Raw genomic sequence first — 25,880 nt, 5'->3', positions numbered from 1 at the left:
CTTCAACCCCAAGCCTCCTCAGAGATTTGCTGTGCTCGAGCCTTGCCTCAGATTTATCATTGTTATTTCCAGCCAAGCTCCCCTTGCCACGTGCGTAAGTGGAGCTTGTGACCCCCAAAAGGTCCTTTGCAGTCTCTTGTGCCACACTGACCCATCCAAGCGATTCTGGCCTGTGTCTTGTTGATAAATGGAGCTAAATTTGAGACCAAAACCGATCAGCCCCCTTGCTAAGTGCCTACATCTGGGTTCTGTGTGGGGATGAGCCCTTGCGCGGCCCCGCAAAGGGCTGCGCTCCATTAACAGCTTTGCGTGCTTTCCTCCTCCGCGTGATGAAAACGAGCTGCGGCAGACCCGCAGCAGCGGCAGCACCTCTCTTTGCTTTCCTCCCCTCAGGCTACTCCATGCTGCAGAGCAAAGAGGTGATCCCAGTGGCTGCCATCAGCCTCCTGCCCCCGCTGCTGGTGGCGGTGATGATCACGGTGATATTTTACCTCTGCCGCACGCAGAAGCGACGCAAGAGAGCCAAGGCCTGGGCTGGGAAACAGGGACAGCCGCCGGCGCTGCTGGAGCAGGGGAAGGCAACGGAGCGGGAGGAGAAGCTGTCGGTGCTGATGGACGAGAGCCCGGCCGGCACCAGCGCCGGCCGCCGCCCCGCTGAGCTGCTGCCCATCGAGCTGGACGAGATGGTGGGCAAAGGGCAGTTCGCCGAGGTGTGGAGGGCCAAGCTGAGCCGCAGCCACTCGGGGCAGTACGAGACCGTGGCCGTGAAGATCTTCCCCTGCGAGGAATACTCCTCCTGGAAGAACGAGAGCCAGATCTTCACCGACAGCAGCCTCAGGCACGACAGCGTCCTGCAGTTCCTCACCGCCGAGGACCGGGGCGCGGGGCCCCGCCGGGAGTACTGGCTCATCACGGCCTACCACAGCCGCGGCAACCTCAAGGACTACCTCTCCCGCCACGTGCTGAGCTGGATGGACCTGCAGAAGATGGCCGGGTCCCTGGTGAGCGGGGTGGCCCACCTTCACAGCGACTACACCGCCTGCGGCCGCCCGAAAATCCCCATCGCCCACCGCGACATCAAGAGCACAAACGTCCTGGTGAAGAACGAGCAGGAGTGCGTGCTCTGCGACTTCGGCATCGCCATTCGCCTCGACCCCTCCCTGACGGTGGATGACTTTGCCAACAGCGGGCAGGCAAGTATGAGCTGCCAACCCTCCCTGGAGGAGCCTTTCGCAGCCACCCCCACGTCCCGTGGCTGAACTCCTCACCCACCCCTGCTAATGCCTCTCTCCTCTCTGTGGCCAGGTGGGCACCGCCAGGTACATGGCCCCAGAGGTCCTGGAGTCCAGAGTGAACCTGGAAGACCTGGAGTCTTTCAAGCAGATGGATGTCTACTCCATGGCCCTTGTTCTGTGGGAAATGGCCTCCAGATGTGAAGTGGTAGGAGGTAGGAGCATCATCGCAGCCGGGTTGCTGTGTGCCTTTTTAGCTCCCTTGCTCACACATCCCAACTGATGGCACAAGACGTGACTTGGGGTGGCCCAGGTCTCTGCAAGGCTGCCAAGAGCTGGTGACAGATTCCCCAGAGCTCTGCGTGCCATGGCTTAAGGGGGGTGGCTCAGTGGTCAAGGAGCAGGACAGGACCCCCATGGGGACATCTGGTCCAGCCCCTGCTCAAAGCTGATGAGCTGCCAAGTCCCATGGAGCCTTTGCTGGTGATGCAAAGCAGACCAAGCAGGAAGAGCCAAAGGCACCTCCCCCTCATCAACCATTTTTTCCTTCAGACAATACCAGAGAGCTTATGTTGCAGTGAGAACTCACAAACCCCAGCCTGACAGCATGATTTACCCTGTCACTTCCCAGAGCCACATCCTGGCATCTGCAATTGCATGTAGCAAAATATTTCATTAAGTGCCCTGGAGTTAGCCCCTGCCTGCTCCCATTTACCTTCCTTCCCTACCCCACCTACTCACAATACAAGCCCATTGAACTCCAGGAACCCTCAATCCTTGGCCAGAAAGCTGCTCCAACTGCCCTGCAAGCCCCATGGGAGGCCCCTGCTGACTTGGATGCCCCAGGCATCCTTTGTTCCCAAGCCAGCATTCCCAGGCTATCTCTCCCCACTCATATCTCACCTGCATTCACATCCAGGCAGCAGCTGGCAGAAACCAGGGTGGCCTCTCACCTCTGCCAACAGCCACTTTCTCCTTGGTCTTCCACAGCATGGGGTTGGCTCTTCGGGAAAGGCCATTTCTCCTCTAACCCATTCCCTGCCTGTAGCAGAGATCTGGAAATTCTCATGTCACAGTCACCCTCCTATCCTTCACCAGCACAGTACTTTCTGCCTGCTCAAACTGCCTCACCCAAAGACACACCAGGTCCTTTGCACTGCATCTTTTGGGTTTGGGGAGGAGGTCAGATGGTTCCTCGGTGCTGTCTCTGAAAAGAACCTCTATGTGAAAACTCAGCACGACATTTCTGTGTTCAAATTCTCAATTGTTTCCAGATCTGCCTATATTTTTTTTTTTGCAGACTATTAAAAAACAAAACCATTCTCATCCAGTGGGCCATACCAAAACAAAGCAGGGAATGCATTGGAAACATCCCGTAATGCTGCTGTTGCTTCCTTGCAGAGGTAAAGAATTATGAGCTGCCTTTTGGGTCAAAAGTCCAGGAGCAGCCTTGCGTGGACACCATGAGGGACATCGTGCTGCATGGCAGAGGCCGGCCCGAGATCCCAAGCAGCTGGCTGGTGCACCAGGTAAGCTGGGAGCAACTGGTTCAGAAAAGAGCAACACACCTTGTCCTTCCTCACTAAACCAGCCTGAAAAAATAATTTTATAGTTAAAGAAAAAGCAGGCAGAACTCCTGGGATCTCCTTTTATCTCTACTGTTAATGGCTGGGCACAAACAAGTCACACTGGACTCATTTCCTTGTTGCACAAAAGCCACCAGCCCATGGGCACAGCAGAATGTGTCCATCAATAGCCATGATCAGGAAACTGTGCATGGCAGGTGATGGGTTTCAGATACCCTGAGGATAACAGCAAAATGGAGCTTTCAGTGCAGCTCTTCTCATGAAACAGTAAATCACTGGAGTTCACCCCACTTCTCCCCTAAGCACCTTGTCTGGAAGGTTTAGGAAACATGAGATCCCTCACACACAGGTATCCACAGCAGAGACGGAGGGGCACATCCAGCTTTCTGCCTACTTGGCTGTGGAGGTTTCAAGCTCAAAATTACCTTCAACATGAGAGAAATTTCCATTACTACAAGGAAGAGCAAACCAGAAAGCATCTCCTTCATGGGAAACACTCAAGAAGAGTGAGTGAAGCTGAGAGCAGGGACTCAAGCAAGACTCAGGGCTTGTCAAGGGAAGTCTTTCACCAGCCTTCAGAGGGTCTGAAAGCAAAGCACAGAGTCAGCACAGGGGGCATAACCCAGTGTTCTAGAACAGGAACATTTCAGCAGTGAAATAATGTGCTCTGTTAAAACCACCCACAAGCACACCCAGAGCAACCAGCTACAGAAACAGAGCTCCCTCCTGGCCCTGACAGAGTCCTCTGCCCCAGGCCAGTGCTTTCTGCCACACACTACGGACACGAGGGGCAACAGGCATGCTGATCCTGACTGCCATATCTTACCTGACTTTGGTACTTCTTGAATTTCACATGTCTTGTGGAAAAACACCATCTGCTGATCAACACTCCCATTCACCTGAAAATCAAGCTGGAACATTGAGCTTGCTGGCTTTCAGAGCCTTGCAGTGCTCAGTGCATCACTTTGCAGTATTCACCCATAAAACACACCACCTCTGCTCCCACTCTGCCCTGCTGGCACACAGAGGTAGGCTTTGCAAAAAGAAAGAATTTCTTAACCTTAGGAGGCCACATGTTCCCTACAACGTCTCCTCTCAAAACCATGCTTGTCCAAAGACTCACAGCTGACCTGACTGCCCAAAACTGCAAACAGCATCAAATGAATCCATTCCTTCTGCAGGACCACCCCTGGGGAGTTTATCAGTCACTTTCTGATTCAGTTTCAGAGTCCATTCCTGGAGCTCACCCAGCCTTTTTCATTGACAAAGGCAAATACAGGAACTTTAATCAACAGTGCCACATATTTGAAGCCTTTGAGTATTCATCTCAGACATTCACCTCCCAGGGTCTCTGATAAACTTTGAAACCACAGAAAAAATACACAGAGGCATGCACAGTCAAAAATCACACTTTGATAGAGTGAGCTTAACTGTGCTGCTCCCAGGGCTGAAGGGAGGCTGACTGCAGTCACCTCCCAGAAATAATGCTGGGGTAGCAGGCAGAGCAAGGCTTATAAGGTGGGAACTTTTACTTGGACCAGTGATGGACCATGACTGGGAAAGAGGAACAGAAAAGCCACATCCCGTTGCTGACAGTTTTTCTCTGACTAATCTCTGCCACTCTAATAAACATCTTACAAACCTGGCTTTACAGCATTTTCTGGGCATTTTGCAACCATTCTCCCTAGGATGAGGAATTGGGCAGCACCATCTGCTGGGAAGCAGCAGAAAGCCACCAGCTTGTGCCACTCCGGGCTGGCTTCTCGTGGGAGGAAGTGCTGGGTGACACCAAAGGGTGACACGTCATTCACCTGAATGGGAGGCACCCACAGATGTTCCCACTAGTGAAAATAAGTTTGCTGCAGAGCTCCAAATGCTACTTCCACGTTTAAACCGTCAGGACTGCTCTCAGTCAAGTGAAGACCATGGTTTGATTTTCAGCAAGTGTCAGCACTAATTTCACTGACAGGGCTGACTCACCCAATAGCAGCTTCAGGGAAACTGCTTGCAAGGGCCCACAACAAAGTCAGATGAAGAAATTCATCCCCACTTTCCCAAATAACTTACAGACCCCTTAGGTCCATGCTTCTACCTTGTTTCACACCCCAGCTTATTAAAAAAGAAAAAAAAAAAAAAAAAAAAAAGGTTTTTTTAGGCCAGGTAAATTCCTGAATCTGGTTCACAAAACAGCTGAACAGAGTGATGTACTGGCACAACCAGAGGCTGGTGCAGGACAGGAAGGAGCAGTGGAAGCTTAAGTCAATTATTGCCACTAAAAATACACTTGTGCAACTCAGCACTCTTTGCAATCTTAGAAAAACAGATATCAAATATAAAAGCCAAACTAAGTTCATTTTCTAAGCCAAACAAGATGTTTCAGTTACACCATTCAAAAGAGCATCATCACCACAAGGCAAACTGTAAATAAATGTTACGATTTCAGGGAAAAATAAGTACAGAAAACCTTGGATGTCCTGTTTGAGAACAGGATGACTTTAAAAGCTTCACCTAAGCAAACTCACTTTTGCATGTAATTAATTACCCTCAAATCCTTTCAACTAAGCTAATAAATGAGTGACGTCAGGGGTGCTGAAACATACCATCTGTCAGTTTTGCTGTACAATCCTGCTCTCTCCAGTCTGTGTCTATTATGGAAGATTTAGCACAGTGAACCTTAGCAGTGAGTTCTGAGTAAGGTGCAGAAGGGCAGATGGAACTGACCCTGTACCTCTGTAGGACCTGGATTTTCCTCCTGTGTGGGTCAATATGAAACTTTAGAGTTCTCTTAGATGCAAATTAAGAAATACATAAAACCCACTGAAAACAATGAAGCTTTATTTAGAATAATGATTTTTCCACTGTGTTCTAACTTTAGTTGACAATGATGCCAAGAGCAATAGCACATGATGGAATTACATGGGCAAGGGAAGGTTCAACAGAGCATCTGCTGCTCGTTGTTTCTAGCTCAAGAGTGGGAAAAGCACCAGCTGAATACTACCATTTATTTGTTCCTAGGGCCAAAATATTGACTCTTTTCAGAGCCCTACACAACTGGGCAAAAAAAGAAATTAGCTTTCTGGGAGATGTAAGCATTGCACCTGAAAGGAACTCCCGGTGCTCTGGGAAGCACCTCAGGCCATCTCAACCAAAACACTGTTTTGTGAGAAGAGAACAAGGTTCAGCTGCACACTGCAATGAGTGTTTGACATGGCACACCCTTTCAGAATGCCACTAAAACAAGAAGTCAGACTTAGGAAATTATTTCCAAACCTACCTTTGAAAACCACCTCCCTCTGCCATCCCCTCCCTCCAGGTGTAACAGGCAGGGCACCGCTCAAACCCAGCAGCCTACAGATCACTATCCACACCTCTCCTGTCCCTCCTGATTTTAGGATGCTCTGATCCAAACGGGCAAGGCTGAGACAGGAAATAAATAGGTGCTGAAAGGAAACAGGCTTCAAGTCTCTCAGCCAACACAAGCCAGTTTCCAGGGAACATGGGGAATGTTTTGGAGCAGATGCTGTGGGAGCTGAGGCTGCTGCTGTAACACAAGCAGTGCCAGTGGAAGCAGCAGAACCTCCACAACTTACCGAGGCTGATTCCTCTTGTGCTCAAGCTTGGCCAAAACCAGCCTTTATGAAGGAGGCTGTCAGAAGTGTGGTAAACTACGGAGACAGTGTTAGATCCTCTTCTTCCTGCCCTCTGATCCTAATTTCAGCCCTTCTGACTGCAGGGAATGCGCTTCCTGTGCGACACCATCACGGAGTGCTGGGACCACGACCCCGAGGCTCGGCTCACGGCCCACTGTGTGGCTGAGCGCTTCAACCTGATGGCACAGATGGATTGTGATGACATCCTCAACAACAACACGGACAACGAGGCCAGCAAAACAGCTTCTCCAGGTGAGGAGCACCAGGACAGTGACGGGAGCAGAAACATTCAGTGACGCAGCAGGCAAAAGTCCTCATCACGAGGAACAAGAGGATATGGGGGAAGCATTTAGCTCATGGGGGAAAAGAACCTCACTGTTTTTCAAAATGGAACTAAGATCTAGTACATAAATTATTTATAAGATCTGTTTCCTCCCACAGATACAGCGAACTGTGGAATCAATATTTTGGTTAAAATGAAACATTATTACATGAGCTGACTTTGTACTTACTTAAAATGTATAATGATGCAAGGCATTCCTTTTATTATTTTTTAAAATAATGTTTAATCTTTTATTAATATGCACCCGAATTCCAAGTCTGTCTTTTTTAAGTCCTTCCATACTGTCATCATGAGTTTCTTTTCTAACTTATTCTGCAGTGATTAAAACGATTTCCCTCTTTTTAACGGCCTACACACACACAAAATCTGTTGTAGCAGGAAAAAAAGACATCGTGAGGTGTACTGCACCCTGTATGGAAGAAATGCTGACATCCAAGAAAATCACTCATGCAACACCGTGCAAAGATCCACAATGATCCAGTTTGTAAAAGCCTGATACGATGCAACTCCAACATACCTTTCTTCACTGGGTTAATTGAGAGTTCAGGTGGGTGCATCTCAGGGAAGCTTCTTTGAGAGAGAAAAAAGAAGTCACCAGTGTAGACATGGCTGCTTCACCCTAAAAACTCTCCATGCAGGATATCTAGACAATCCTTTCCCCCATCAGACCAGTTTCCAGCCACCTCTAGCCAGATCTGTGCCACAGGAACTGTGTCAACACATGATGTTGGCCAGTTCTTCTGGAAACTCTCACACGTCCCTGCTGGGCGACCCCACCTGGGGAAACACGATCAGACCCAACTGAGACCTTTATTCCCACCGTCACCAGATCAACCCAGGCTGCCTCTGTTCTGGAAACCAATGAAGGAAAGGTAAGTCACGCCTCACTCTGAACCCTGGTACTGTGCAAATCCCTTCACCCCTGGGAGCAAAGAGCTCTGGTGCTCCTAAGCCCTGCAAGCCCATACCTGACACACAGAGGTGACCTGACCTACACAGAGGTGTATTTTTTGGGATAGCATCCGAGAGGAAGACATTTCTTGCCATCACACAGCTGCATGGATCAGCCCAGGAAGAGGGGAAGGGAGCAAACCATGCAACAGCCACAGGTTTTCTACAGCTCAGGCTGCTCAGTGTGGAGCAGGGAAGCAGATCTGCAGGGTTGGTTTGGTTCTCTTAAGTGCTCAGCTATGACAGCATTAACCCATATTAAAAAACCACTTTTCTTCTCTAGCTATTGTTTCCACCTCCCTGAACTGTTTTTACAGCTGCTAAATTAAAAGCCTATTGTCTCTAAACACTTCAAAGAGGGACAGAAGTGGAATAAATTAGGTTTCACCAAATCTAAATAACAAAAAATTTGCTTAGCTACCACTTATACCATCTGCAACTGTGACCACACCTGTCATTCTCACTAATCTTCACCTGGCTGCTACCTCCTGACACCTCATAATTTTTCAAGTTAATCCTTTTCTCTTGAAGCACACCCTCCCCAGTTCCCCACAAATACACCTTTTCCAACCCACCTGACTTCAGCCTCATTTCTTTAATTTATTATAACCACTGCTCCTAGCACAAGAGAAACAGAGCATAGGGCAGCTTTTGTGTCATGGAGATAAAAAAATACAGGAGCACACCAAACTCCCCTCCAGGCTGTCCAATCTTTTCTTCCCCATAGTATTTTGTGCAGAATTTCCATACCATGTTGTTTGGACACACTGATGAATGTGTTCACTTGTTCTTCCAAGCTCAAAATGATTTAAAAGACACTCTGACTTGTTCTTCCCACAAGTGACAGGGACAGAGGGGGATCAGACTGTGCAAACTAGACATTGAAGGCTGCACCTCTGATTCTGATGGCTGAAATCCAAATCCTCCTGGGGAGACAGACTTCATCCTAGGCTTGACAATTCATACTATAAATAAGCTGAAAAACATTATCTTTTCCCCTACCCATGCCTAAAATCTTGAACAAATCAATTTGCATAGTGCGTTTTTCCACAGAACACAAATCCATCAGGATCACACACCTGAATGCCTGTGCTAAACAGGGCTGAGTTGTCACACTCCATTTTCTGTGAGCAGCAGCAGGCTGCACAGCACCTCTAAAGACACTTCTTTAAGATCCAAGATCTATTTATAATTCAGGGAGGCTAAAACCATTGAGATCAATGAAAATTCTGCTCTTAACTTCAGTGAGGCCCAACCAAGCCAAGAAGACAGACGGTAACATAAGCCAATGTCCTATTTTGCCATGTCCCCTGTTGGAACACACTGTGGTTCTAGCAAGTATCCACACAGGAAGCAGCACTGAGCCCTTCCCTTTGCTCCAGAAGGTACAGGATGGAAACAACATCAGTTATGCAAGAGAATCAAATCTGGTCTGAGTTAAAAATACATCCATTACTCCACAGGGTGTTTGCCACTCTCAGAAGAATCACAATTACAATTTAAGCTGGATATTCAGTGGCTAGATTTTTTTCTTTTTAAATGGTTTTCAACTATTTCCTTTGTTTCTAGAAGCAGAAGAAATTTGCATCATAACTAAATCCATATCAGGAACTATTCCAGTCCTGGTGATCACTTGAGCGAAGGAAGGCTTTACTTTCTTTTTTTCCCAGAAACATCCCCATGTTAAAAGAAATTACTTCATGTATTGTAGCAAAGTATTTCTTCAGCATTAGGTCTATTTTTACACAACAAAATTAGTAATAGCTTTCTTAGAGTGAAACCACAAGCATACCAGATGAGGTAGGAAGAGAAATAACTTGACTAATAGTATTATATAAGGAACACAAATGGGTTTATGGTCAACATGGGAGCTTTTCAGTCTCATTTACAGCCATCACCCTGACAAATCCCAAATCAAAATTTTAAGCTCAGTTTAGTGACAGAGTTGTAAGTCTGTATTTTAGTTAGCTTAAGTTTGAACCCTGGAGTGTGCTCAGCTGAAAAAGGTTTGCTTTTGCTCTGAACACTGCAATATTAAAAGCTGGGCCTTGCACCACAGCCCTTGCTGTTTGTTTAAAGCAAATGTGCCATGTGACACGGATAAAACAACTATGAAATGTATACAGTGGTAATCTGTTTCTCTACCAGCCCCATTTAGGTACAGGTACTGATGAACCAGGGAAGAATTTCACACGTTGCCACCACAGTTCCTACCCCAAATCCTGGAACTGGCCAAGGAGCCAAATGTGCCGCAGACCCAGAAACAAGGAGGAACTAATCCCACTATTTTAATTTTTATTTTTATTCCGGGTTAAACATGAAAATGCCCAATGGATATCCAAAACTATCACAACAGGATGGTTGTATAGAATATCACAAACAAGACAAGCAGGGCCTAAAACATTTTTCTGCTGGAGAATAGTTACCACTCAAGCATGTACTGCCAAAATATCCCACTTTGGGGACCAAGGACAGCCCAGACAGATCTCCAGCATGAAAGAAAACAACCACCTACTCTTTCCTGGTCACCTGATCTCTAGGAAAGCAGACAGAACAAATGAATCATTTTGTAGCTTTATTATCCCCCCCCACTTCTCACAAACAGACTATGACTTGCATTGAGATCTCAGTGCATTTCACAGGAAAAAAAAAAAAAAAAGGTACAAGAGGATCAGAACAGTTGTGCATAAACCCAACTCTTTTTTTTTTTTTTTTTTTTTTTTGCATGATTTACAGTTTGTGTTGAAAGTTAATGTGGTTATTTAAACCTTCTGATGCATTCTTACACCTGCATCTTCGCTACGGAAAACATCGTACCAGACCACACAGTTGTGAGTTCTCATGATGCTGAATCAGGTGCAGCCATTGCCATGGCTGGGAAGTGGCAGATAATGTTATATACACTGATTGGAAGACTACATCAGAAGAAAAAACAGATTAAGGCACCACTGTTGGAAAAATTAAGGTAGCTTGTAGTTACAACAATAACGAAAGCCATAGTAAGTACTATTCTTAATTGCCAGCAATTCTTAGACTTCAATAAAATAGTTATAAAAAGGAGGGAAAAAAAAAAAAAGGATGTTTGTACCTGAATACAGTTTCCTGATATCTGATTGTGTTTCAAATCAATACCCAGTCCTCAGCATAATCAGATGTTCGGGGTTTTTTTTATGGTAAGATGAAAAACCAGGACCTACAGTCCATGTATTCAAGGTCACGTTTCACTCCTTTGTTCTGAACAATGCCACAGGAGAAAAAACAAAACAACCCAAAGGACAGTTCGTAACACTGATACTTCATCTCTGAAACGATCAGATGGGCAGAGAAATTTAAATACAAAACTGTACGTTTTCTGCTCATTTTGAAAGCCTTAGTCCTCAGGAAGAGAAGTTGGAGGAGAAAAAACAGGCCAGATCTCATTATATTATAACTTGAGAAAAAACAGTCACTCAAAGAGATTTAATAAAATTAGAGCTGAAAAGTGTTCAAATTACTTTTCCAATTCAAGTCAATTATTTCAAGTATATTAAAACATTTCAGAGGAAAAATTTCTCCATGGTTACACTTCTAATTGCTTTTATAAAACCATAAAAAAGAAAAGTAGTCTCTACGTACATCCCATATTCCTCCAATGCATGCAGGCGTTCTCTCCGAAGAAAAGGTCGTCATGATCCAGTTGTTTCTTAATACTGATTTCAGGCACATCTTCCAAACACCCTTCCAGTTTTTGCCAAGAAGGTTAATTATCAGGCATAAAAGCAGCAATTTTCTGCTGCTGCTGTCTACACGTGTACCGAGGAGGTTTCAGTGATTAAAGAGCTTGACACAGATTCCGAAAGAGTTCCTATGTCACTCTAAAATCCAACAGGTTCCTTCTTCTCTCAGGCAGCTTTTGCAATCAGATCTACTTAGAAGAATCTTACACAATGCAGATAAAATCTCTTGGATCATACAAAAAAAACAAGTTGGTTGAGTGTACCTGGCAGGTTTGTCTCTACAACTTGGATTTTTACCTTTTTTTCTTTTTTAAATAGCTTTAAAGTGCCCTAGTATAGTTACTTCTTTACGCTCATTAAACTTGCACAATTACATAAAAAGGGGACACTCAGTGTGATTACTGTGTTCTGAGAGACAGAGGAAAAGGAGAGGAAAATCAGAAAACTCATCTTAAAGCAGCTTTTCTCTAGTTACTGTCCGTTTGCTGAGTTTGTGCGGCAGAGACCGTTTTCCAGAGGGGTTTATGGTAAACCCAGCCATCTCCCTGCAATTTAAAGAGAAAGTATGGTTATCACAAAGACACTGCCTTGGGAGAACTGCCTTCACACAACTATTAGACTGATGGTTGTGAACAGCAGAGGGACAGAGCTGGTATCTTTAGCTTCACAGAGATCAGCACCGCAGGCTGCTGACACTGCTTTCAGGACACGTGCAGGCTCCTGCCGATCCACCGCGCTCTCTGGGAGGGGACTGCACTGGTAATTAACCCAGTCAAAAAGCCACCCTTCTCAACTGTGTGATCCAAATTACCTTCAGAAGCCAGATAAGCAGCCAGCAGAAAGGCAGCTACCCAGGATTATCAGCTCTACCTTTGGCCCACTGCTCACCCAGAAATGCAGTGCTCAGGATCACATTTAAATGTTTTCTGTGTACATCTGCATCCTGGACTAGCAACAGAATTTCATCTTTTGCAAATCTAACAATACAACTATCTAACTTCGAGCTAATCATAGTAACACAGCTTTAGAGAACAAAAACCTTCATGGGAGCTAGTCCTGAACTAGACAAAACAAACCTGGAATATGTCCAAGAGAAAGATCTTTTAGCCTATGTTCTAAACTCTTACTAGATCACAATTATGAGAAGAAGAGGGGGAATTACATTACTGCAGTGTAACAGATAAAGCTTTCACTGTAAGGAGAATCTAAACTACTACAGCATTAATATTACTCAAGACTGCCTCCTGTTGCATAGGGCTCAGCAAAGGTTTCCACACAAGCAAGGACTCACCACATGGATCACAAAAAACCCCCCTATTCCAAAGTTATCATACCAGCATCCCCCAATCCTCCTGGGCTGGCAGCACTTCCCCTTGTTAAAACTCTTACTATATTATTACTACTACTATTATTACTGAAGTACAGGTTAAGACACTAAACAAATAAGCTTGATCCAAAATGCAATGTAGAAGAACAAAAAAAGTGGTAAGTTGAGAATGAGCTCAATTCCTTCTGGCTAACAATAATACCTTGGGTACATAAACACACAACCTCAGTAAAATTAGTACTACTGATTATTTTCTTTGGGTATTTTTCCATATGCCATTGAGGAAGTGCTTGTTAACAGAAACGGGACCAGAAAACTGGAAAACATTTTGATGCAAAATCCAAGTATTTACAAAGTGGAGAATGAAGTCACACCTTTACATGCTTAGGAATTCTTATGTCACCTTACTCCTACAGATCCCACAAAGCTAAACTATAAGATCTAAGGCCAAATACTCTATTCTGAAAGGACACAGACCCATATGTGCCCCTGCTTGCATAACAGCTCTGCTTCTACCTTCATCAGTAGCAGATTGCTTGGAAACTTACGTCTTTAAGGAAGTATTTAGTACACCAAGGTGTTTCTGTTTCAGCACGAAGTCTCTCTTCATTCCTCTGCCGTTCTTCCAGGGCTCTCTTGTGCTCTGTAGCCTTATCGATGTCTCCATCCCGCAGAGACTCTGTCACATGCTGCCACAGCCTCCTACAAAATAAGCTGGTAACTTTTCTGTCCCAAAGGCTTCCCAGCCAGGCACCTCAAACTGCAGGATCACGTGGAACAGGAGCACTCTCTCCACTTACACAAGACAAACCAGCCAGGTCAGAGCATTGCAGTGCAGGTGAGGGCTCAGGGCCAAGCCTTAGAGCTACACCAGCAACTGGGAGCAGGTAGGAAGGGCTCTGAGGTTTTGGCAGTGCTAATCTAATATCTGTTTGCAAACCCTTTAAAGCTGCTATTGGAAGTGTTACTCAACAAGCAGCTTCTTGTGAGGATGTCAGGAGCTGCCCTGCTGTGTAGATGATGGGTAAAAACAAAACTAACAGGGAGATTCTGTTCTCTAGAAAGCACTTTGTGAACTCATACTCATAAAACCCCCTCTGTTCATAAATAGGAGGCAAAATAAACAACCATGAGCCTGCACTAGGGTTTTGCACTTTTTTTTTCCTCTAGATTTTTATTTTTAGAAAACATAAAAAATAATCAGGATTGCTGCTGCTAAGCACTATCCACAAATACTATCTACATTTGCAGGTTTTCCTAAGGCACTCACCATACTCCTTAGGACAAAAAGGGTCAGACAAGAGCAAACACATACTCTACCTAGACTCAAAGGGGCCCTGCTTCTCCAGGGGCCGGACTCGTTTCCTTGTCACAGAGAGCTTTGTCAAGTCCACGTATTTGGTCTCCCCGTTGCTGTAGGTGAACTCAAGCACACTGTTCCACTCCCCCTGCACTCTGCACACCACCGTGTTCGTCATGTTCTGCTTCACTTCACCTGTGACTCTAGGAAAGAAATTTATTTTTAAAAAGCCATGGCTGAACAAACCTGAGGACTATTCCTTGCATAATCACTCAATCCTGAATGAGTTTGCAAACTTGTCGCACTGCCTTGAAAAATGTTACTTATTTGAATTGCATTTGTGTGGAGAAGCTCAAAGAGCAAAGCGACTTTCGCTCACTGGTCTAGTTCTCTTCAGGTTACCCAGGAAACTGCATTTTTGGCTTCAGCTTGTTTCAAGCCTCTTAAGGAAATTAAAAATGAAAAAGAAACTAACACAGGCTGATTCAGATAGAACAAGCAGTTGATCATTTCCACTTGAGGTATGACATCATATACATAGTTCAGACTTAAAAATAAAAACTAAACTTTCTAGCAAGAATACATCTCGCTACCTGCTGGCACTTCATCTGGCATCTTTACATTTCAAACTTCTTATGTAGGTGGTCTATTTTCACGTTGCTCCCATAAGCAGCAGACACACAAAGGCAGAAAGCAAGGTAGGAAACTGGGAATCAGGAGAACTGCTTTTGTTCCCTATCTCTTTCACAGAAAACTTTGCCAATAACAAGATAAGGAAAATGTCTTTCTAACATGCAGTATTTCATTCAAAGTGCTGCATAATGCTCAAGTATCACCATAATTACACACACTGATGCGTATTTTTCTTCTCAACTTTGAGACCTGTACAAAGGCCTCCTGACACCCACTTCATCCTGACCCAGTTTTTGAGCATTGCTTGGCAAGCAAATTGCCAGTCTCAAACAGAACTTTTCTCCTAGAAACAGAAATAAAAGGATCTGCGCACTGTGCAAACCAGACTTGAGACATTCTCACTTGTAAGGTGCTGCAGGATTCACAAAGGATACTATCTCTAGCTCCAATTAAACTGCAGCTACCTGTACATAATCACCCTAAAACTCAACACCTTCCAGCCCTCCTGCATTTCATCAGTGCTCACACAAAGCATAGGCTACATCTCCTTCCACACTTCCATTGTGTGCAGCTGAGAACAGCTAACTTGCACACCACCAGCCTTCTCTGATGTCCTCTGAATAACTACATCCAGGAGAGCAGAAAGCAGCACTTCTATGCTCCCACCTTGCGTGGTGCCACACTCAGAGGAAAAGGGAACACAGGACACAAGTGCCACTTCCCTTCTTCCACACACACTGGTCACCTCCCACTGTGCCTGCACCTACCCATCCTCCCCAGTCCTAGCATCAAAATAGAGAAATTGATCCCTCAAGCAATGAATTGAGTATCACAGGTCAGATCTTCCAGCACAGAGATAGCGGATGCCAGCTGAAACAGACATACAGGGAATCTCCAGGGCTAGGAGGGAAAGCTCATAGCCAGCTTACAGCAGGAGGCAGCTGCCAGGACTTCTGTTATATCATCGTCCAGCAGCTCAAACCTAAATTAACCTCATGAGAAATATCTTAAAAAAACCCAGACTGATAGGTATATGTTTTTCACACCGTTTTCCATTACAAAAATTTAAGATTTGTTGAAAAAAACATGAGCAATAAAAGCACATTTACAATTTTTTTTTTTTTGTGGGAGTTAAGATGCACTAACAATTGCTGAAAACAGCAACAGAGCAGCTGACAAGCAAGCAACCTTAAGTTTGTGCTGTTTCTCCTGTGACTTCCACACCTCATCAAAGCTATTAGTCATGGTGGAGTCCCTGTCCTCCTTCCAGGAGATCTCCGAAAAGCCTGAAGCCACAGGATGCCAGAGATCAGCCAGGTCAGACTCTGCAGTCACTTCTTCACAACTTTAACAGCTTGATTTTTTCCAAGTGTTGCGTGGTAACAAGACAATACTGACATCCAGTATTTTAATATAAATCTCAAAACCACTGCCACTTTCAGCTGAAAGTGAACAAAGTTACATCGCTCACTACGGAGGTGCAGTGTTGAACTGCTCCATGAAATTCTCATTACCTGTATTTCTCCAGGTTGCATTGCTCTGACACACAACCACTGCCAGCACTGCAGACCATAGCATCTGCCTGAGCCTGCATTAGTGATAAAAAACTGCTGGCAATTATTTGAAGTCTTGGCCTGACTGATACATGTCTAGCTGTCTGTTATCATCATCATCCTCTATTTCATCCAGCTGAAGAGGTACAGGACCAAGGAGCCATCATCCAGCTGATGTCTAACAACACAGGTCACTCTACAAAAAAATCCATACCATTGCCATAGCAACTCCTGTGCATTCTTTGTAACCATGACAACACTGCTGCTTCCCATCAAAAGATTCTTTTAGCAATGTCCAATCATCACCATGTCAAATTTTCAATAGATATGGTAGCTTGAACAGATCTCTCTTTAAAAACAGAACAGATCTCTCTACATCTGTGACTAACTTCAGAGAGACAAATAACAAAACCGTTTCCAAATTAAATCACTGAAGTAAAAACTACATCCTCTAAGTTATCTCTTACAACACAAGAGTAGCTACTGCAAAGTGGAAGAGCCATGGAAAAAAACCCAAATGATGTGTCACTTTCAAATTGCACCAAGGGAAACAGAACGACACGTAAGCTTCAGTTCTCCAGAAGTGAGGTCAATCTCATTTCAAACAAACAAAATGTTCTCACCGATGCAATTTGCCACCGTAGAAGGGCTTGGTGTGAAAGTTAATACTTGCAGAATACCCAGTTTTTGCACAGTTAATGTTGACTTTTCCTCCCAGCTCTACCCAAGGAACAGTTAAAATTGAGCGGGCGTATGCGCAGGGCAGAGAGAAGGTGTATTCTTCCCCATGTTCCAAGAGATGTAAAACACCTGTGTGAAGAAATACAAGAATCAGTAAACCAGTACCATTTCTAAAAAGGTCAAACAAGTTGTTGAAAGCAATAGCCAATACTACATCTGGCTACTTTTCCTCATAGCCCCTCACACACACACAAAAAAAGAAAATTAAAAAACTGTTACAAAAGTGACATTTATTAGATTCTAGATACAAATATTTTCCTGGAAGTACTAATTTGAGTAATGTGCATGTAAGTCTATTCTGGGAAAAGACATTTAACTCAATAATACTGTTCCATAAAGTACAATACCATACTATGCACATACTTTTCAGTAATGCATATAAGGGCTGGTCACTCTCTTACTGATGGCTCTGGAGCACAGCAAGAGGCACAGATCAGCACGGCAAGACTAATGCTGCCAAAAGGAAATAACAAATCAATTCCCTGAACTGCAGATCTTGAGGAAGACTAATACATCTGCTTTCCTTTTCTATAATACACCTTACCCAAGCTGAAGGCAGGTAGCAGAGACAATTCTCCTTACTGTACGCCTCTACTAAGATGAACCCAACTCCTTCCTAACAGCAGCTTTGGCAATAAATGTCAAGAATCTCATTAAATACTAGAATTTTTCTTTGGGTTTTAAGATCAGTAGGTTTGATTCCTATAAAGACACCAAAAGCACAAGCTCTCCCTCTTGCCCTTACAAGAGCACAGCACAACATCTAACTGCTACCTGCCCCAGCCCACACCTCTGGAGCACAGTACCCCTGGGTGTGTGACATCAGCACAAACAACATGGGAAATTCTGGAAAAAAGTTATGATTTGAGAAAGGCACTACTAGAGACAACTTCAGAAATTACCTGTACAGCCAAAGATGTGCCTTTCACATACCCTGGCATTCCCTCATCCAGAGTACAGTTTATATGCAAGTACCTGGAATCCCCAGGTACTGGACAAAATACACAAGGGACACAGAGTGGGAGAAGCTGCCTCATCTTGTGCCGTAAATACTAATAACAAAAGAAAAATTACAATTTGAGGGCAGTTACCCTTCTCTGTCCTTAAAGGAAGCGATTTTTCTAGTTAAAATCAAAATGTGCATAGGAAGATTAAGCACGGTACAGAGAAATGCGACAACACTTCTATTAGAAGTGCAAATAAATAAATAAATAAATGCAAATTGGTTAATAACTATCCGTTTACATCACAGTAACTGACCTTTGGCTTAAAAGTCAATATTTTATTTCCAAATTTTTGGAAATTTATTTATTTAAATATCCAATATTTATTTCCAAATCCTGACTTCTGGCAAAGCATAAACCTTTCTATTTTTTCCTCCCACATGAAAATTTGCTGTTTACGACGACAACTTGTATCTTTTGACTATAACATCAAATTTGCTATCAAATGAATAGTACTTTAACAAACTTCTAAAACGAACAAAGGACAGAATTTACGCTTACCCTCGCCAACCATTGTCACTCCTATGGACATTCCTAGGAATTTACTTTTCGTCCAGACGTGGGCATTGACACACATGTTCCTCTCGACACACTCAGCATAAAACCCTGAGACAGGAGGATGGTGGGACACTTGCTCAGCCACGAATTTCACCGTGTAATAGTCCGGCTCTGCTTGGCCATCCGGATCTTTAGGCAGCTCTTGCTCCGAGGGGGAGTGAGCAGAGGAGCTGGTGCCAGCACCGGTGGCCACGCTGCTCTTGGGCATCCTCCAGGAGCAGTGGAAGGTCTCCCCGATGATGGGGTTGTAGGGTTTCTTGGCAATGGCTCCCTTGCGGCCCTCGTGGAAGGAGGTGAGGTAATACTCCACGAAGCGGATCATCCTCTCCTCGGGGCCGCCGCCGTTGGCGATGGCGATGAAGAGATCGGGGTGCGACATGAAGTCCGCGTACATCTCCAGCAACGACCGCTTCTCCAGAATGAAAGTGGGAAGAACCACCTGAACGTAAAAGAAAAGCCGTTAGGCTCCAGGAAGGAAAACAGAGCCAGGCATTTTTTATATGAGAAGCCCTTGGGAGGAGGATTCTGTCCTGTTTGGGACACCACACTTCCAGAGTGCGCTTTTTTTGTTCCTCTTGTAAGATGCGAGCAAAATACAGTGATTGGCAGAACCAGGAAAACAATTTACAATGAGAAAAAAGCCCAGTGAGTACTAGTAGGACTAAAGAGATTGAAAGGGACTGAGCATCAGGTAAAAAAACCCCAAAATCATGAAAAAACTGCGAAGAGATAATGTGTCCCATATACCTGTGAAAGAGAAAACAAGCATGAGGGGACTGGAACTACAGCAAAGAAGGTTCAGAGCAGGAGTTAGGAAAGGTATGGCCTTATGTAGAGGAAAGCTGGGAAGCTATGTCAGCTCTGGAGAGCTTGCAGAATCTCTCTCCACACAGCAACAAGGACAAGCATCCGTGAAAAGCAGCATAGGATGGGTTGACTCCGTGCCCCTGAGCAGAGGTACCTTATACTTTCACAATTACATTCAACACTCTAAAAACCAGCAATCCTGGTCTTCCTGAGCCAAGGGCAATCCCCTAAAATGAAAGGCTGTGGATATCATCAGTGTTTTCCTTCTCTGAAGCGGGAACAAGTCTCACACAGCTAAACTCATGTAACTGACCTAACTGTTATAAACAGCAACACAGAGTATCTCAACCATGGGATCAAGACAACCCATTTAAATCAGCTGCATTCAAAGAGAAAAAGCACAGACACCAGACTTAATAGGCATTGAAGATAAACTGAATACAGTTGCCATGTTGTTGCAACACCAACCTTGAGTATTAAGTGGCTTTTCACTTCAGTACCCTGATATTGAGTACAAATCTAACAACTTTATTACCTGCTTTGAAGTCAGGTTTGTCCACTTCAGTGCTTTGCCTCCTCTGAAATAAACACAATTCTCCTCATACCACAGCCAAAATCACAACTGGGAGACAGGCTCGACAATTTGTTCCAACTAAGAGAAAAAGATATCCTAAATCCAATCTTCAATATAAGTGAAAGACTGACTTATTCAGTTCCTTGTTAGGAAGCAGGAGTTTAAGTCTGACCCACAAACAGGGCCTGTTCACACCATCTTTTCATCTTCCCTCTCAAATTGTAAAATATAAGCTGCACAATTCAAGTGTTTCTAGGGGCTATGTAGCTAGTGCTCAAAAAACATAGCTTTAAAAAAAATAATCCGTAATTTCAAGAGAGTGTTTTCCTCATTCTATGCTACTGTAAAATCTATTTTTTGATTTCAAAGTTCCTAGTGCTTATGGCAAGAAGTTTTTAAAGGAATTAATTGAACATAAGCTGGTAGCAGCCTGATTTTCCCAGATTTGCTGCCCAAGTTGTCTAATAGCACCTGAGTGCTAATTTTTCCAAGCTGCTTGCTTTTGAGATCTGCCTCAAGTGTTAAATCCAATTCTCTCCAGTGTTAACTTTGTTCTTGTCTGCTTGTGAGCAAACATAGAAATGAGAATAGGAAAGAGGCTTAAACAGACATATAAAGATAGATAACCAAAAGAAAACGTCTTTTCAGAAGCATCATGGACACAGCTGTAGGGTTATACAAGTTGTGTGAAAGAGCATTATGAAGATAGAAAAGAGATCATGGAAGGAAAGCAGAAAGAAAAATATGAGAAGGCTGTAGAAAACAGCATGGAAAGACAAAGGTTTAAACACTGGAAAGAAAACAGGCCATTACAGGAAAGCAACAAAAACAGCAGAAAACACAAGAAGAAGTTAATAGAAAAGATGGAGTCGGCACATTTCACCTAAACCTCTCTCAATCTGGGACATCAAATCTTGGGACCTGAAGTTGCTCCTGGCCACTTTCATACTAAACTCAATACTGTCCAGTGCAGGAGTTGAGTTTTAAATGATACTTCACTTTTACTGCAGCCAGTCTTCACACTTCAGTTACTTACTCTTGTTAAGTCCATGCCAAGTTTCAGCTGAGACAAAAGATGCAAGATAACACTGCGCTGTTCTTCCACCGCTCCTAGATCATCTTCTTTATCATCACAGATATCCTCCAGCTCCTCATCTGGATTTATTTCTTCAGGTTCCTGGAATAAGAGCCATAAACTTAGCTCGAAGATGTAACTGGCCAGACAGTATTCAAAAAGGACTTCATATTGCATTTAACTGCCCATGCATGAAAAAACCTAAATAAACTCCTGCAGAGAGCTACACAATGGAATTTACTCCCAAGATAAACAACAGCTGAAGAATTTGAATGGATATGAAGATAACTCAGTGCAGATTCCATCTGGAGGATTCAGGCTCAGATTTCTCACCCTCTCTCACATGGGTCATGGAAAAAAAAGAAAAAAAGCTTAAAAGAAATTCCTGTAAGTTTTGCACATTCACAGAATGTCAAGCATGTAACACATCCACAGAAACAGCAAAGCCAAAGCTACCAGTGATTCCAACCACCTCAATAACCCCCTCCACAATACTTTAGCCTTCCCAGCATTGCTGCACTACTCCAAAGGCTGTATCAGACTGCAGTTCCCAGTTCCATGACAACCATCATGCCTGTTATCTACAAACTGCTCTTCACAAGCATTATCATGTTGCTGTGAGTGCAAATATGCAACAGTGAAAGAAAAATAGTAACTTGGAGTAGTTTCAATGAAACAATAACAAAAGCCCAGGCATACAAAACTGCAGGTGCCTGTGTCTGTGTAGCTAAAGTAGATTGGAAATTATATCTGCACCGTTTTAACAACCACCACAGCGCAAGCAGAAAGTCAAACGCTTCAGGCAGGAGGGATGGTGGCATTCCCAGGGCTCTGAGCTGCATCCTCCTGGGGCAAACAGCTGGAGGGAGGCAGATGCAGAGAGGAGAGGCACTGAATGCCACTGGAAGGCAGCAATATGCCTCTGCCAAAGCAAAGCCCTTTGTCCTGGAGCAGCTGCCCTGGCTCAAGGCAGATTTATGAACATCTTCTATGAACATTCAGCCACCAAAAACAGGGGACCAAGCCCTCACACAGAGCTCAAATCCTGATGACAAGGGCAGTATCACAGACGTGACTCCTTTCCAAGGATGCTAGGCTGTTCTGCTCTCAGAAATAAGGGAGTTAAAAATAACTATGGGGAGTGATAACACCAGTCATACCTCAAATACATTAAGTACTGAAATTGTGACTAGCCTAATTACTGAAAGGAAGGAATTAAGTGATTTAGTTGAAAGCTCCCAGTTTTGTTTCATCTTTTTTGTGTTGTTGTTTTTTTTTTTTAACTGAATAGTAACTACTCTGACCCACTTAAAAATCTCTAAACTATAGCAATTGAAAAAAATCCTTTCCATTTTGCTCTAAGACAGACCAGTGCTACTGCAGAGACATAAAACAGCACCACTATCTTTTCACAGTTACACAGTCTCAGGCAAACAACTGTGTGAAACCAACTAGCATAAAGAGGATGTAATTATGATTTTCTAGCTTAGTTAGGAAAACACGTTCTTCATCATAATCCCTGCTGCTTTTTTACTTCAGTGTTTTGCAATTCAAATCCATTTTGTCAGTTATAATGATACAGACTGTAGCTGAAAATGATACAGACTGTAACTGTATTTCAGATGCATTAAGCCACCGTGTAGTCAAATGATGAGAGTTGCTCAGATTAAGAAAAGCATATGCAACAAGACCTAGAAAAGAAAGGGAAATGTAATAGCATAGCTGAAGACCAGCAATTTTGTCTTTTGTCTGCTTAGGTAGTTCTTCTTGGGCCTGTTTTGAGAGTGTCATGAATTTCAGTTAGGCAGCATTTTATCTAAACCAAGAAAATAATGAAGTCCAAAAAACCTATTTCAATGCCTTTCACTACCACCCCAATTGGCTCCCTCCACTTGACAGCAAGTTACATAAAGCAGCAAAAATTTGTTGAATAAACAAGGTAGAGAGCTTCATTTACTGCAACTGTCCTCACTCCTCCTCCTACACAGCTAACCAAAAGTATGAGAATAACTGTCATTAAACCATTTTCACACAACATGATTGAAACATTTACAGGTATTCCTCCAAATAATTCCCCACAGAAATGGGATGTCACATTACCTTACCCTTGTTAGCTGGCAGGGCTCTGCAATGGACTGCTCTTCTCTGACAGATGCTGGCTTGTTTATCTCTGCTGGGAAATTCTGAGCCGCTCCATTTTTGAAGTGGTTTGCCAGGGAGATCTTCGGTTCCAACCAACTGATTGTCGTTCCTGAAGCAAAGGAAAGTTTGCGCTGAAGCTTGCTCATCCTCTGCGAGGTCAGGAAAGAGCAGCTCCCAACAAAAGAACTATTTTCTTTTATGGAATAAGCTGAGAGCAGCCAATTCCTCCTGCAGCCAATGCCTCCAGCAGCCGCTAAACAAAGGTGGTGCAATGAGACACCACCTTCAGTGATCATTAGCACAAACACTGGGATTGGCAAGCTGTAATACATGCAACTTGGACTGGAGCAACTAGTTGGTGTCATGAAAGGTGTAATCAGACACTACAGGAGGAGCCCAGTATCATGGGAATGTCAAGCAGCCCTTACACTTTTCTTTAACTGGTACTAAAATTAAAACAAAAAACAAACCAGCTTTCCACATATCAGCTTCTAAAATCCAGCTCTGTTCTAGACTAAAAAGACCAAAAGCAGAAGTTTTGTTGCCATTTTTTCCTCTGGAGTGCGTGCTTGCCTTTTCTCAGCTGCAGAGAAGGCAGGCACACACTGTTGAATAAATAGCTCTCAAAAAGAAAAAAAGAAAAAAAAAGGAAAAAAAGAAAAAAAAAAAAGAAAGAAAGAAAAAAAAAACCCTGCAGGGTTTGGAAAGCTATTACCCACCTGATGATTCCAGCATCTCTAGTTACTCCCAGTTAATTTATCAGAATGGGTCAGGTTCCTCATTAATAATACAAATGTTCCATTCTTTTTCAAAGGGTAATAAATGTACAGGTGATTCCAATCAGTTTTTACTGAAGAACACACAAACTGACAAAACATCTTGGCTGGGTTGCAAACACAGAAATTATTAGGAAACCTAAATTTCTACCTCCAGACAGAAACTCCCTGTGCTATACTAAGACACCTCTTCTACAGTGTCTGTTGTCTCTTCCCATATGATACACAATCCTTTATCTCCAGCCCCCTGCTACCTGCAACTAGGTCATGTCCTCAACCCAAACAGGCAGAGTAAGCTTAACTCAGATAAACAGCAACATTTCCACCAGGAAAATGCTGGGGCAGGAAAAAAATCCAGCTTTGCTATTGAGACAAGAAAGCTTTTCCACAGCCAGGTAGCGTATTTCCATCATCCATTACTCATTAATCCACTACATCATAAGAAACAAGAATTCCTGACCACACTAAATTAGAACTACTTGAACAGAAGCTTCAAAGAAGTAAAAAATTAAGATGCTCAGAATGTTGCTTTGTCACACCTTTTTGAAAAGGTTTTACTTGTATTAAAAACCTCTCCATGACATCTGCTTACTAATCTGTAACTTTCAGTACACTAATCCCTAACTGCATATTCTAGGCTGCATTTAATCCACACTCACTGCCTCTGTATGAGCTTGAATTTACCCAACTCCCTTCAATATTTTCTATCAGCTACACCTAAAATAACCTTATTTATTACATTCTCTGTTTAATTTTTGCTGTTAAGATGGTATTCTTGAAAGATTTGAGCTACCAGCTGTGTTTTAATCTTTGTGAATGGATAAGATACCACCTTAAGACTTCTCTTCCACTGGAAAAGCATATACAAATCTGCTCTCAGCTATTTTGCATAGGCATAAGCCATTCTCTTACTTGTGACATCCTCCTCCCCTAGAGTCTTCACCAATTTCTTTTTAAACAGTTGTCAGCACTTCCTCTCTGGCACAGTGCAGACCTCTTGAGTTTTCACTTCCTACATTTTTCTTCAAGTGTTGCAAATTGTTGTTGCACACCACTTGAGACTGGAATTAGGAAAAGTTAATAGGTGAAACTTTCTTGGTCACCTTTAAGTTTGATTCAGAATACACTTTGATGTGTTGGCTCAATATTTTCAGTCTTCTCATTGTTTGGTTTTTTTTTTTTTCTTCATTGGGGTTTTTTTTGTCATCGAACCATCTATAGCAAACTGGCACTCTTACATTATTTCTAACCCTTGATTTTTAAGTCTGGCTCCATTAGTTGAACCAGAAGTATCCCTCCTTAATCAAGAGGAGAAATCTCAGCTAGATGGATTTAAAAAAAAAAAAGTAAAAAGTTCTTGGCAATCCTTGAAAGGAGCAAATCTATTACAGTGTCTCCAGAAAGGCCACAGCAGGGGGGAGATGGAAGGCTGCAGAAAGACACACTCATTCTTTTAATGGTCTCTTTTTAACTCTGGCCCCAGTAATGCATCATCCAATCTGTTGATCCTCTCTTCTCCATCCCTCTCCCAGGATGTCACTGGAAATCTTTACAATTTGGAAATGTTCAAGCAGTATTTTTAGATTTGGCCATAACAGGCAGATACTGACTCAACAGCAATCAGTGAATTAAGCTTTTCCCTGAATGGTTTAAAAATTAAAAACCCACGTCACTTGTCAAAAAAAAACCCAAATCAAAACTATCTTCTTAAGTTATTACAGTGGTGCTCATTGGACCCTACTTATGTCCCCAGATAAAAGTCAAAAAATCATCTTAGTAGCGCATATGTGAAAATGCCAAAGCAAAAATACTTCTGATGTGCATCTCCCACAGCTTTGCATCAACAATCAAAAAACTCACAGAGAACAGGAAGAGTTCTTTCAGCATAACCTCAGTGTTCAGACAAATATCT

At 43.5% G+C, this 25,880-nt stretch overlaps 2 protein-coding genes across 7 annotated transcripts in view; one reads left to right on the top strand and one right to left on the bottom strand.

The window, feature by feature from the left end:
* The window catches only part of LOC120755239 (TGF-beta receptor type-2-like), a 31,639-nt gene extending 23,279 nt beyond the window's left edge, over nucleotides 1-8,360 (top strand). Inside the window, exons 4-8 of the mRNA XM_058421371.1 lie at nucleotides 394-1,193; nucleotides 1,306-1,447; nucleotides 2,634-2,761; nucleotides 6,552-6,720; nucleotides 6,910-8,360. Of these exons, the coding sequence (XP_058277354.1) occupies nucleotides 394-1,193; nucleotides 1,306-1,447; nucleotides 2,634-2,761; nucleotides 6,552-6,720; nucleotides 6,910-6,968 (1,298 nt within the window). The 3' untranslated portion in view covers nucleotides 6,969-8,360. The remainder of the gene's footprint in view (nucleotides 1-393; nucleotides 1,194-1,305; nucleotides 1,448-2,633; nucleotides 2,762-6,551; nucleotides 6,721-6,909) is intronic.
* A 1,685-nt stretch (nucleotides 8,361-10,045) lies between these two features.
* Nucleotides 10,046-25,880, bottom strand: part of OSBPL11 (oxysterol binding protein like 11) — a 43,500-nt gene continuing 27,665 nt past the window's right edge. For 4 of the 6 annotated variants that reach the window (XM_058421381.1, XM_040069988.2, XM_040069987.2 and 1 more), the window contains 7 exons: nucleotides 23,156-23,301; nucleotides 21,012-21,152; nucleotides 18,538-19,033; nucleotides 16,915-17,101; nucleotides 14,126-14,308; nucleotides 13,354-13,507; nucleotides 10,046-12,023 (listed from right to left, as the gene is read on the bottom strand). In XM_058421381.1, the coding sequence (XP_058277364.1) occupies nucleotides 11,946-12,023; nucleotides 13,354-13,507; nucleotides 14,126-14,308; nucleotides 16,915-17,101; nucleotides 18,538-19,033; nucleotides 21,012-21,152; nucleotides 23,156-23,301 (1,385 nt within the window). In that variant the 3' untranslated portion in view covers nucleotides 10,046-11,945. The remainder of the gene's footprint in view (nucleotides 12,024-13,353; nucleotides 13,508-14,125; nucleotides 14,309-16,914; nucleotides 17,102-18,537; nucleotides 19,034-21,011; nucleotides 21,153-23,155; nucleotides 23,302-25,880) is intronic. The other 2 variants (XR_005701687.2, XR_005701688.2) reach the window with 2 other exon arrangements.

The sequence above is a fragment of the Hirundo rustica genome, chromosome 7, assembly GCF_015227805.2.
Source record: "Hirundo rustica isolate bHirRus1 chromosome 7, bHirRus1.pri.v3, whole genome shotgun sequence".
NCBI classification, from domain to species: Eukaryota; Metazoa; Chordata; class Aves; order Passeriformes; family Hirundinidae; genus Hirundo; species Hirundo rustica.
The sequence above is the reverse complement of the archived record's forward strand: the minus strand, read 5'-3'. Positions and strand labels throughout refer to the sequence as shown.